At 38.6% G+C, this 11,689-nt stretch overlaps 1 protein-coding gene across 1 annotated transcript in view; it reads right to left on the reverse strand.

Annotated features, from left to right (window-relative positions):
• Positions 1 to 1,510: 1,510 nt before the first annotated feature.
• Positions 1,511 to 11,689, reverse strand: part of LOC102871943 (putative ubiquitin carboxyl-terminal hydrolase 50-like) — a 31,977-nt gene continuing 21,798 nt past the window's right edge. The window contains exons 6-7 of the mRNA XM_006895312.1: positions 8,213 to 8,345; positions 1,511 to 1,702 (exon numbers count right to left, since the gene is read on the reverse strand). Of these exons, the coding sequence (XP_006895374.1) occupies positions 1,511 to 1,702; positions 8,213 to 8,345 (325 nt within the window). The remainder of the gene's footprint in view (positions 1,703 to 8,212; positions 8,346 to 11,689) is intronic.

The following is an 11,689-nucleotide window of genomic DNA, read 5'->3' on the forward strand; positions in this document are numbered from 1 at the left end:
TAGAATGATGTAAAGCAGATAGGAATGTATGTGTATATATTTATTGCACACTTGCACATCAATTCGATGTACATAGTATAAAGTGGTCCTTTTGTGAAGCCTAGAACTCAGAGAGGATTGCTCTTTTTTTTTTTTCTTCTTTTGGCCTATTCTGAGTAACTGCAGTGCTTTCTTAGGGAAATGACAGAGCAAAGCTATTTTTCTGTTGGCTTTGGGCTGTATTTGTGCACTAAATCTTTATTCTAAAAAATAAATGGAAACTTTTCTTTAATTTTTTTAAAATGAGAATTTCATTTACACCTACATTAAAATCTTAATGAGAAAAATAACTTAAAACCCTGTAAGTGGTCTGTCTTTAATGTTATTCTGCAAAACACAGTACATTACAACCATAGATTCTTAAACACACATGCTTTCTCCTGCTACATGAATTTAAAACTCAGTTTGTTTTTCCTGTTGCATCAGGGCTTAATTCCACTCTACCTTCAGTTGATACCAGAACCACATGTCACATAGTGCTCATATTTAGAGGATAAATTAAGAAAGAATAACTTATCACCTAGAACCATTTTATCAAGAGTTGAAGAATTCTTAGGATTCAGGTAATAAAGGATAGGATCAGATAACATTGCAAAATGAATTCCCTTATGAACTACGTCTTTACAGAGTGATGCATTAAAAGGAATCGAGAAACTTAGACTTCACCTCAGGACACTCAGTTGCAATATTAAGTTATTAAGACACTGCATATAAAAATGAGATTAAAAAAATAAAGGTCTACAAGTATGCTTGCAGATATACCACCGTCACTGCACTCTCAGGGTGAAGGTAAAAGGTGAGGGTGAGTTGAACTGTGAAGGTGAGAAATTGTTATGCTCTGCAGTTAGTCCAAGAGACTTGTAGCTTCTTAATTAAGTTATCAAGTAAATATTTTGAATTCACATTCTTTTAATTTTTATTATTATTATTTTTTTAATGTGCGTACTGTCAAATCAGATCTGACTGGTACAGGAAGAGATTGTCCCTCTCTGGTGTATTCGAACCTCTGGGATTGCAATGCAGCTTCTTGCCAGTAGGCCACTAGAGAGCTAACCTGAATTCACATTTTAAGGTCACTGAGCCATTTTGGTTGAGCTCCAAGAAGTATCTTTGGAAAGTGGTTTGGTGAGTGAAATCATATGAGAAAATCCCCCCTGTAAATATTGAATTTTACATCTGAACACAGCACATAACTTGCAGTGACTTGAAAGCTCCCCATTCAATGTTGTAGGTGCCATCAAGTTGACTAGAACTCCTAGTGACCTTGTGAGCATCCATAAGTGTTGCATAATTTTTACAGTTCCTTTTCTCAGTGGGCCAGGCCCTTCTTTCGTCTTTATAAAAGATTGCACACTTCCCAGAAGGACTTAAAAATTAATGATGCGAGTAAATTGCTAGACTTTAATGACAAAGCAAAACTTAACTGTCAGTTTCTGCTTGCTTGTTTTGTCATTTTTCAGAAAACATTTTCCTAGCTCTTGAGTTTTTGAGTGGGTACAGAAAAATGCTGACAGCTGTAGAATAGAAGATACGCTGTAGCAGTTTGAACTAAAGTACTTGGAATCTCACAGACTCTGGTGTCATCAAAGCTGTACCAGGCCTGGGTAGTGGAATTCTTGCAGAAAGCAGTGTAGTGGCCACCATCCAGGTCACCAAAGTGGTTCTGTGGGGACAATGAATATCATGCTTAGTATTCACATGTGAACATTGTAATTATTAGGACAAGACAGGTAGGTTTGAAGGCATTTTCTTATAATTGTCCTTGATATTAAACTAAAAGGCAGTTTTAATTTTGTTAAACTATGCATATATTGTTTTTCATTCATTAGATCTGTTTATACTATTTTATTCCCATTGACTATTTAACAAAATCAGTTCAATAGGACAATATTTGATAACACACTGAGCACTTAGTATATCTAAACTGTCAACATTTGAGGTCACCTTGAATTGCAGTTGAACTCCTGGTGGCCTAATAATAAGGAGTTGTGTTGCCAACTTGAAGGTACACAGTTCGAATCCACCAAATGCTCCATGGGAGAAAGCTGGACAAATGCCTCTGAAAATCCACTGAAGGGAAGACTACGGGCAGGTTTAGACTTGACGATACTCAGTAACAACATGTTAGACATTAAGAAAACTTTAAAATAAGCAAGAAGTAAACTTGACTAAACGAGTTTTCAGTTTAATACTGAGGCCAAGTTAAGACATAAGAAAGACTTTTAGCATTAGGGAAAAAAGGTTTTTATACCAATGTATATTGCTGTGGCACAGCTTACAGGGATATGCAACTCCTCCTTCAGTAACATAGTCCAGGTAACCCTGTCCCAGGAAAGAGGGAGGAGTATGGTGTAGAACAGGGGCTTGCAAACCTTGGGTACCTCATGTGCCAGAACCAGCCTGCTTCCTGTTTCTATATGGCTGGTGAGTTCAGAATGGTTTTATATATCATTAAGCAAATTCAGAATACTATTTCTTTGTTAAAATGACATGAGATTCAAATGTCAATGCCCATAAATAAGGCTTCTTTTAGCATACCTGTGGTAGTTCATTCAGTTTTTGCCAGTGGCTGTTTTCATGCTTTCAATGGTAGAATTGAATGGAACCCATATAGCTTGCAAAACCTAAAATAGTTGCTGTTTGACCTTTTACAGAATAAAATAGGCACTCTTTGTGTAGAAGGAAAAGAAACTATTTTATGGTTTGATATACGACAAACATTTATGAGATAAACCTTTTTGAACTTTAACTCATCTATTAAAATGAGACACTAAGACTTACCTAGTTATTGTCAGATAGCTCTTGTACTATAGATCTAATACATAGGAATTGCTTATTAAATGTTTCCTTAGACCTCCGTCCTTCTTGGTCGTCACATAATTTTAGAACTAGTGTAAACATATACCAAAGTTGAGATTTTAAAAATACATGTTTTGGTCCTGGTCCTTGCCATGTGGCCTGAGCTGACCTGCTTTTAGTTTTCTTAGTTATGAAATAATAGCCATTGTTGTTAGGGAGCATCGCATCGACTACAGCTCATACCAGTCCTAGGAACAACAGATCTGAGGTAGTGTGATATAATTTGATTGTAGAAAACACAGCCTCTGGTGATGATGTCCAGATGAGGAAGTGTTTAAACAGAACACACCTGAATATTGTGTTCAGTTTTTTGGTGGTTTTTTTGTTTGTTTGTTTTACTGGCTGATGATTATGGATTTATTATAAAGATACAAAGTAAAAGATACAAAGCAGGATCATTATAAAGAAGTGAATGAATGCGTCCTTGGAGGGCCCCTAATGCAAAACTTCAAGACCTTGAAGAGGGTAACAAGGAACCTTTCAGGCTTAATACTCCCAGATTTTGTTGACCAGTCCTCCATGAAAGGATAGCTCCTGCTTCCTGAGGCTGGTTCATAGACCTCCCAGTCCTCTATGTTAGATTAGGTTTTGCTTCCTGAGGCTGGTTCATAGTATCTGCCAAATAGTCTTTTCTGCTCTGGCCAACTCTGATCTTCAGATATGGCTTGGACGTTTAGTTTTGATGACTTCGTGTAAAAAAGAAAAGTATTGACATAAGGTAAAAGAATATAAAGTATTCTTTTAGACTTCTATTTCTAGTAATTAATGCAGATAGTGCTAGAGAGAGACTAGAGAGTGTAATAAAATAATAAAAAAGGAGATGGTAAGGAAAAAAAGAATTTGGTAAATATAAGACAAATGAATAAATGATGTCTGCTGATTGGAAGGAGATTCATCAATAACCGGCATTATACAGATAATGTAACCTTGTTTGCAAAACGTGAGGAGGATTTGAAGCACTTGTTGCAGAAGATCAGGGAATGCAGACTTCGGTGTGGATTGCATCTCAGTGCCAGGGAAACAAAGATCCTTACTGCTGGACTGATAGGCAGTGTCATGATGGATGGAGAGGAGATTTAAACTGTCAACAGCTTCCTCTTACTTGGATCCACAATTAACACCCTTGGTACCAACAGTTGAAATGAGACACGTTGCACTGGGAAAAAAATCTTCTGGTAGTGACCTTTCCAGATTATTGAGGAGTAAGTGATGTCAGTTTGAAGATTAAGGTGTGTTTAATTCAGGCCATTGTCTTTCTCATTACTTGCTGTGCATATGAAAGCTGGAGAGTGAATAAGGATGACAGGAAAAGAATTGATGACTTTGAGCTGTGGTGTTGGAGAAAAGCACTGGACATCCCATGGACAGCCAAGAGAACAGCTATGTCTTGGAGAGGGTGCAGCCAGAGTGCTCTCTGGAGGCAAGAAGGAACTTTCTGCATGTTGCTAGGAGGGCCTGTTCCTTGGAGTAGGACATGATGCTGGGAAGGGTGGAGGGTCAGCAAAGGAGAGGAAGCCCCTCAACCGGATGGATTGACACAGTGACTGCTGCAATGGGCTCTTGTGTGTCAGGAAGTGTGAGGATGGTGCAGGACAGGACTAGGTTCAGATTTTCATAGGGTTATTCATAGGTCTTACTTGGCAGCATCTAACAACAATAACCTTACGGGTATATCAAATTAAGCCACTTTATGTGGTTGTTCAGAATTATAGTGCTGTAAGATATCTTTACATGATGTCCCTTTCCAAGGAATAGCCTTGCCCAGCAACATGTCCAAAGTATGAGAGATGAAGCTTTGTCATCTTTGCCTCTAAGAAGCACTGAGGCAGCACTCTCTCCCAACATCTCTTTGTTCTTTTGGCAGTCCATGGGATAAAGATATTCAGTACTCTTCTCCAGCACCACAAGTCAAAGGTATCAAATCTTCTGTCATCATTATTCCTTAGGAAGGGACATCATGAAGACCCTAAATGGGATGGCTTGACACAGTGACTGCAGCCACAGGCTAAAGTGTGTCAGAGATGATGAGAATAGCACAGGATAGGTTTGGATTTTTTAATAAAGTCACTGTGAATCACAGTGGCAATGAACAACAACAACATCAGTTAGACTCCCCTAAAAAAAAAAAGGTAGATTTTTAACCAGACAAGCTTGTACTAAATAGAAATTAGTAAGTCTCAACAAATGTAAAATAATTAATGGTGGCCTAGTGGCAGGACTGCCAAGAAAACAAACAGATTCATCCTGGAGAGGGTTAAACCAGGCTGCTCCTTGGAGGCAAGGATTCTGGGGCTTCGTCTGACATACTTTGGACATGTTGCCAGGAGGGACGGGTCCTTGGAGAGGGACAGCATGCTTGGTAGGGTAGAGGGACGGCGCAGGAGGGGAAGACCCTCTATGAGGTGGATTGATTCATTGACTGGGGTAATCGGGATGGGTGTGTCAGAGGCAGTGCGATCACAGGATAGAGCAGGGTTTAGGGCTGTTGTACATAGGGTTGCTATGAGTCGCAAGCAACTCGACAGCACATAACAACAACAGTGGCAGGAAGTTGTGCTGCAATCCCAGAGTATTCTGAGGAACACACACAGATCCAATCCATTGGTTGTTGCTCTGGAGAAGGATGGGTATTCACTTCCCATGCAGCTAAAAGCCTCTGAAACCCCACTGGAGGGTCAGTTACTGGTTCTGACTAGATGGTACACAACAACAACAATACAGAATACAATACTATAAAATTAGCCATTCAGTTAAAAAAAAATCTCTAAAACTCAAAGACTTCTATATAAGCAGTAAAATACTCCCAAAACATAGGGGGCACAGTATGTATTTCTGACCATGTCTGAGAATACGGTGCTGGGAGAGGACTTCGGTATTTCAGGTGACTGGGAACTGTTGAAGCTGGATGATGGGTGTATAGAGATTGATTATTTGAAAGTCAGTAGTAAGACTTCAGGATAATGTAATACCTGGGAAGGAAGCATGGGGTCATAGGAAAGGAGTCTAGGACTAAGGCAGTTATTTGCATTGGTGATGTTTAAGTTCCTAATTCTGATGATGATTGCACTGGCATTTGTTTATTAGGCTATATCCGTTTTTAAAGAATGTAAAGTAACACACAATGATATTTGAAAGAAAAAGAAGAAAAAATAAGCCAGCATCCAAAATTAAACTGGCATAGTTTTATGATAAAGGATCAAAGATTTCCCCCATAATCCTAAATAGACTGTTCACTGGAAATAAAATTACACTCATTTCCGTTAGGTCTGAACTGATTCCTAGCTGACCCTCCAAAGCCTTTCAGCAGCTGTAAGTAGCCAAGAAGAGATTTACTTTGGGTTGGTTGTACAACTCCTTACTGACTAGGCCACTCAAAAATGACACACACCTTCAAATTATGAAAATGAAATAATTACTAGAATAATTTGACAAATCTCATCTTGCAGTTTTAAAAGAAGCTAACAAAAGGTTATTGACACTATAATATTTGAATGGAAGACAGATAAGCAGTCTCTTCATGTTAAGATTCATAACCTCAGAAACACAACAGAGGGGCCCTCAAGTCAGAATCAACTCGATGGTCCTGAGTGAGTAATAATCGAATATTGAATGGATATATGTTGTTAATATGCCATTGAGTTGACTACGAGTCATAGTAACCATGTGCACAATAACTCTGAACCCTGGCTTATCCTGAGCCAATCTCACTGTCTCTGACACTCCTACCCTTATTACCCCAGTTACTGTGTCAGTCCATTTCATCCAGGGTCTTCCTCTCTTGTGCTGTCCCTCCACCCTTGCAAGCATGATTTCCTTCTACAAGGACCAGTCCATCCTGGCAACATGTCCAAAGTATGTCAGATGGAGCCTCAAAATACCTGCCTCCAAAGAATAACTTCGTTTCATCCTCCTCAGGACAGACCTAAGTAAGTGTATGTAAAACCCTAAAAATATAATTTCAAAATTATTGTCAAGCACATATATTACTAGGTCACAAGCAAGTATCATCATACAAAGTAACATATATCAAAGAACAGATAGAATATTGATATTTTCTGATAATTTGATTCTGTCAGAAATCTGTCACACAGAGACCACTGAAAAATCATATACTTGGAATTTTTTTAAATGCAATCTTAAGTACACCAAACAGCAAGTACAGAGAAAGGAAATAAAGATAAAAATTTATGAATTATAGTGAAATCAGCAAATCACAAGTATATTTATTCAAATCACTGAAAAAATGTGGCAAGATTCCTCAAGGAGAAATAAGGGGATTAGACACATGCATGAGTAAGGAAAACTTAAGAACCGCTATTAAAATATCTACATAATGAGAAATGTAATCCTAATAAGTTTTAAAACATTGAAAAATGTGTAATTTTAGAACAAATTTTAAATCTTGTTCAGGTAAAATAGTAAAACTTTTAGAAGGAAATAGAAAAAAAAAACACACCCCACTTATAAAAATTCCATATTGGTCCCAGAGGTGCGCAGTTCAAACTCAACTAGATGCTCTGCTGGAGAAGGAGGAACAATCTCTTCCTGTACCAGTTAGGTCCAACTGATGGCACACACACACAAATTAAAAAAAAAAAAATCCATATTGTTAGAGGGGGACGGCTACATTAAAATGAAGAACTCTGAAAAGCCATAGCAACAATTGTAAAAAGTGAGTGATGAGAATGAAAATAGACATAATGCAGAGTTTAGAAATAGAGGAGACAAGAGCTGCTGACAAGCATGCTGAATCTACTAGTACCACCTCAGGAAAAAGATGGATGACTTCCTCCCATGGGACTTACAGCCTCAGAAACCTGCTGGAGAGTTGGCTAGGAATCAGCGACTTCGAGCAGAGGATGCTAATGAGAAGAGGTGGTGTCCTGGGTAAGAGCTCTAAACAAAAAGCTCAAGAGTGAACACATCAGCTGCTCCACAGAAGAAAGATGTGGCAGTGATATAGTGCTTAGGAAGCCCAGTGAGGCACACACTTAAAAGAGTCACTAACAACCAGCTTGTTGGCAATGAAGTTGATGTTTGGTTTATAAGAGAAGGAAAAACAACAGAACACCACCAAGGGCAGTTCATGAAAGGAGCAAATAAGGGGATTAGACCAAAAGGCAGTTTCATTTCATGAAAGTGAACAGGCAATGACCAGCTCATTTTACTATTCCCACACTAATGTTCAAGATCAAAGATCTTGCAAGCTCTGTTTTGTTTATAAGAATGGATGGAAAGTGTAGGGATATAATCAAATAACTAAATGTTTCTTTGAAAGTGTGTTATTTTTTTACAGTTTTAATATTTTACTTACCACCACTGCACAGAGATTGTATTTAGAATGTTTCCGGGAAAGTGGACAAATATAAGGAGTGAGGTCCAGATTGGTGAGTGGATAATGAATATCTGTTCTCAATTTTCTTTTCATCCAGCCTTGAGTGTCAAACCTAGGAGATAGATGTGTGAAATAAAAAAGTTTGTGAACCACTCATGAATGAAATCCACATACATTGACAAATTCCACATACAGTTAGAGAGTAACTTTCTCAGAAAGATTTGGTGCATTGTTGTTGCTAAGGGCTGTCCAGTCAAGTACCACTCACAGTGACCCTGTGAGCAACAGATCTGAACCCTCTCTTACACCATTCTTATCATTCTAACACTTTTATACATTGCCAAAGGAACTGTATCGATCTATCTCATTGAGGGTCTTCTTTTCGCTGATCCTGCAACTCTCCAAGCATAATGGTCCTTTTCAAGGAATAAGCTCTCCCAGTAACATGCCCAGAGACGAACTTTGCCATCCTTTTGGTTGCACTTTCTCTAAGACTTATCTATTTTTTCTTTTGGCAGTCTATGGGATATTTCACATTCTCCAAAACTAAACTCGAAGCCATCACTGCTTCTCCTGTCATCCTTATTTAATGTCCAGCTTTCAGACACATAACAGGTGACTGGGAGTGGGGGAAGACTATGGGGTTGAATCAGGTTCACCTTTAAACTGACTCTATTGCTATTAAGGACTTTGGAGAGGTCCTTGATAGCTGACTTTCCCAATGCTCTATGTCTCAAGATTTCCTGACTGCTAGTACCAACTATGTTGATTGTGGACCCAAGTAAGATGAAATAATTGATTGTTGCAGACCGAGAGTCCCAAAGAATGGAATAATTTTATAATTATTAATAAAGAGACAAACAGCCAGGAATGTGATAGACCAGAGAGCATAAAACAGGGGGCCAGCAATTCTCTACTGAAGACCCCAAGCCAAGCTTCTCTGTATCTTTATTGAAAAATATCAGGAAGTAAATCACAAAGAGAATTCAATGCAAATGAAGCCAAGCTCTTTCTATTGGAAACCAGCTTGACTCAGGAGGGAGGGGTTTACAAATGCAAGAATTTGGTTTACCCTTAACTATTAACCTTGATGCCTCAGGGTGAACTCTAGCTCAGGAAGTAACACTCCCTCTGTAGGGGGCCCCTTGCTGTCTCCTGTCTTGCAGGGAACAAACAGCTCATTTTCTAGGATCTGCCACAAGAGGAACCCTAACTTATATACCTGTAATTCCTTCAATTCCTGAACAAGGGTTTTCATATAATATTTGGTATAAAGTTTGGCTTCCCATAAATGATAATATCAATCTTTCTCCACCTATCATGATGCTGATATCAATCTGTGAACAACAGGTCTGAACCCTATCTTATGCCATCCTTCTCATCCCAGCACACGTTTATATATCGCCAGAGACACTGTATCGATCTATCTTGTTGAGCTTTATCTCCCTTTCTCTGAACCTCCAACTTTCCAAGCATGATGGTACTTTCTTTGGCTCTGTGGTGAGAATTTGTTTTCTTGAGGTTGAGATGTAATCTGTATTGAAGGCTGCTGACCTTGGTCCTCTGCCTCAAGTCCTCCTTGCTTTCAGCAAGCAACTTTGTGTCATCAGTATAACACAGGTTGTTGATGAGTCCTCCTTCAATCCTGATGCCACCGTCTTCATAAAGCTCAGCTTCTCGAATGATTTGCTCAGCCTACAGATTGAATAAGTATGGAAGAAGGATGCACACCTTCCCTAATTTTAAAGCTTGTACTGGTTTTTCAGGGAGCTCTGGTGGCCTAGTGGCAAGATGCTGCACTGCAATCCCAGGGTTATGTAGTTCAAATCCACCAGATGCTCTGCTGGAGAAGGAGGGGGCAATCTCCTCCTGTACCAGTCAGATCTGACGGTACACGTAAAAATAATACAATTAAAAAAAAAACCAAAACAAAACTTGTAGTGGTCCCTTACACTGTTTGAACAACAGCTTCTTGGTCTAGGTAAAGATTTTGTATAAGCATAATTAAGGGTCCTAGAATTCCCATTCTTCTCAATGTTAGCAATAATTAGATCCACACAGTCAAATGCTTTTGAATAGTCAATAAAACACAACTAAACATTCTTCTGGTATTCTTTGCTTTCACCCAAGATCCATCTAACATCAGTAGTGATATCCCTGGTGCCACAGCCTCTTCTAAACTCACCCTGAACTTAGGACAGTTCTCTGTCAATATACCGCTCTAGCCATTTTTGGATGATCTTCAGTAATATTTTGCTTACATGTCATATTAATGATATTGTTTGATAATTTCCACATTCTAATAGGTCACCTTCCTTGGGAATAAAACAAATAAAAATATCTTTCAGTCAGTTGGCCAGGTAGCTGTCTTCAAAATTCCTGGCACAGACTGGTGAGCATGTTGCATTTGTAAGCTAGAACATGTCAATTGGTGTCCTGTCTATTCTTGGGGCCTTACTTTTGTCAATGCTTTTAATGCAGGTTGAACTTCTTCTCTAATCACCGTTGGGTCTTGAGCATATGGTACTTGCTGAAATATTTCCATACTGAGCAATTTTTTTATACATTGATAGATAATTCTTCCCTCTTGCTTCTTCCTGGATTATTCAAGATTTTCCCCATTGCTTCTCTCAGTATTGCAACTCGAGTCTTGAATTTCTTTTTCATTTCAACTTGAGAAATGTCAAATAACTTCTTTGTTTTCTATTCTCTAATTCTAGCTGTTTGTACATTCTATTATAATACATGGCTTTGTCTTCTCAAGCTCCCCTTTGAAATCTTCTATTCCTCTTTTATTTTGGCATCTCTTCCCATTATTTTAACTTCTCGATGCTCTGATGCAATTTTTATATTTTCTTCTGACTTCTTTTTTTATTGTTTCTTTCTTGTCTTTGTAACCACCTTTTGCTTTTCTGGTTTTTAATCATTAGTGTTCAAGATTTCAGATTTATCCAGGGGGAAATAAATCTATTCTTGAACTGATTTTCAAATTCAGGTGGGATAGGCTCAAGGTCATCCTTTGGTTCTTGAGGACTTGTTTAATTTTCTTAACTTCAGTTTGAACTTGCACATGAGTAAATGATGGTGTGTTCCACAGTTGGTACCTGGGCTGGTTTCGACTGCTGATGTTGAGCATACAAAAAAAATTTTTTTTCTCTTGTGTTATTATATTTGGACATGCTACGTGCAAATGCCTCACCCAAACCAAGACTGGAATGGGTCACGAGCTTGAGTGAGGCAGATAGAGTAGATGCAAACCAAGTGGAAAGCTGGCAAATGGGAGGAAAACACGAACAAAGGCAAAGCAAGGTCCAGAACTGGAAGAGGTGGGAACCCGCTGGGTAGCTTCCTTTGTGCCAGCATGTACTATTCTTTCTAACCAAGCTGGTGCAGCTTTTTCCTCATCTGGATTTTGGTAAGCAATGTCCCATTTTTAAGCTCTGGTGTGCTTTTTTT

The sequence above is a fragment of the Elephantulus edwardii genome, unplaced genomic scaffold (genome assembly GCF_000299155.1).
Source record: "Elephantulus edwardii isolate Elephantulus edwardi_28Jun2011 unplaced genomic scaffold, EleEdw1.0 scaffold00164, whole genome shotgun sequence".
Taxonomy (NCBI): Eukaryota; Metazoa; Chordata; class Mammalia; order Macroscelidea; family Macroscelididae; genus Elephantulus; species Elephantulus edwardii.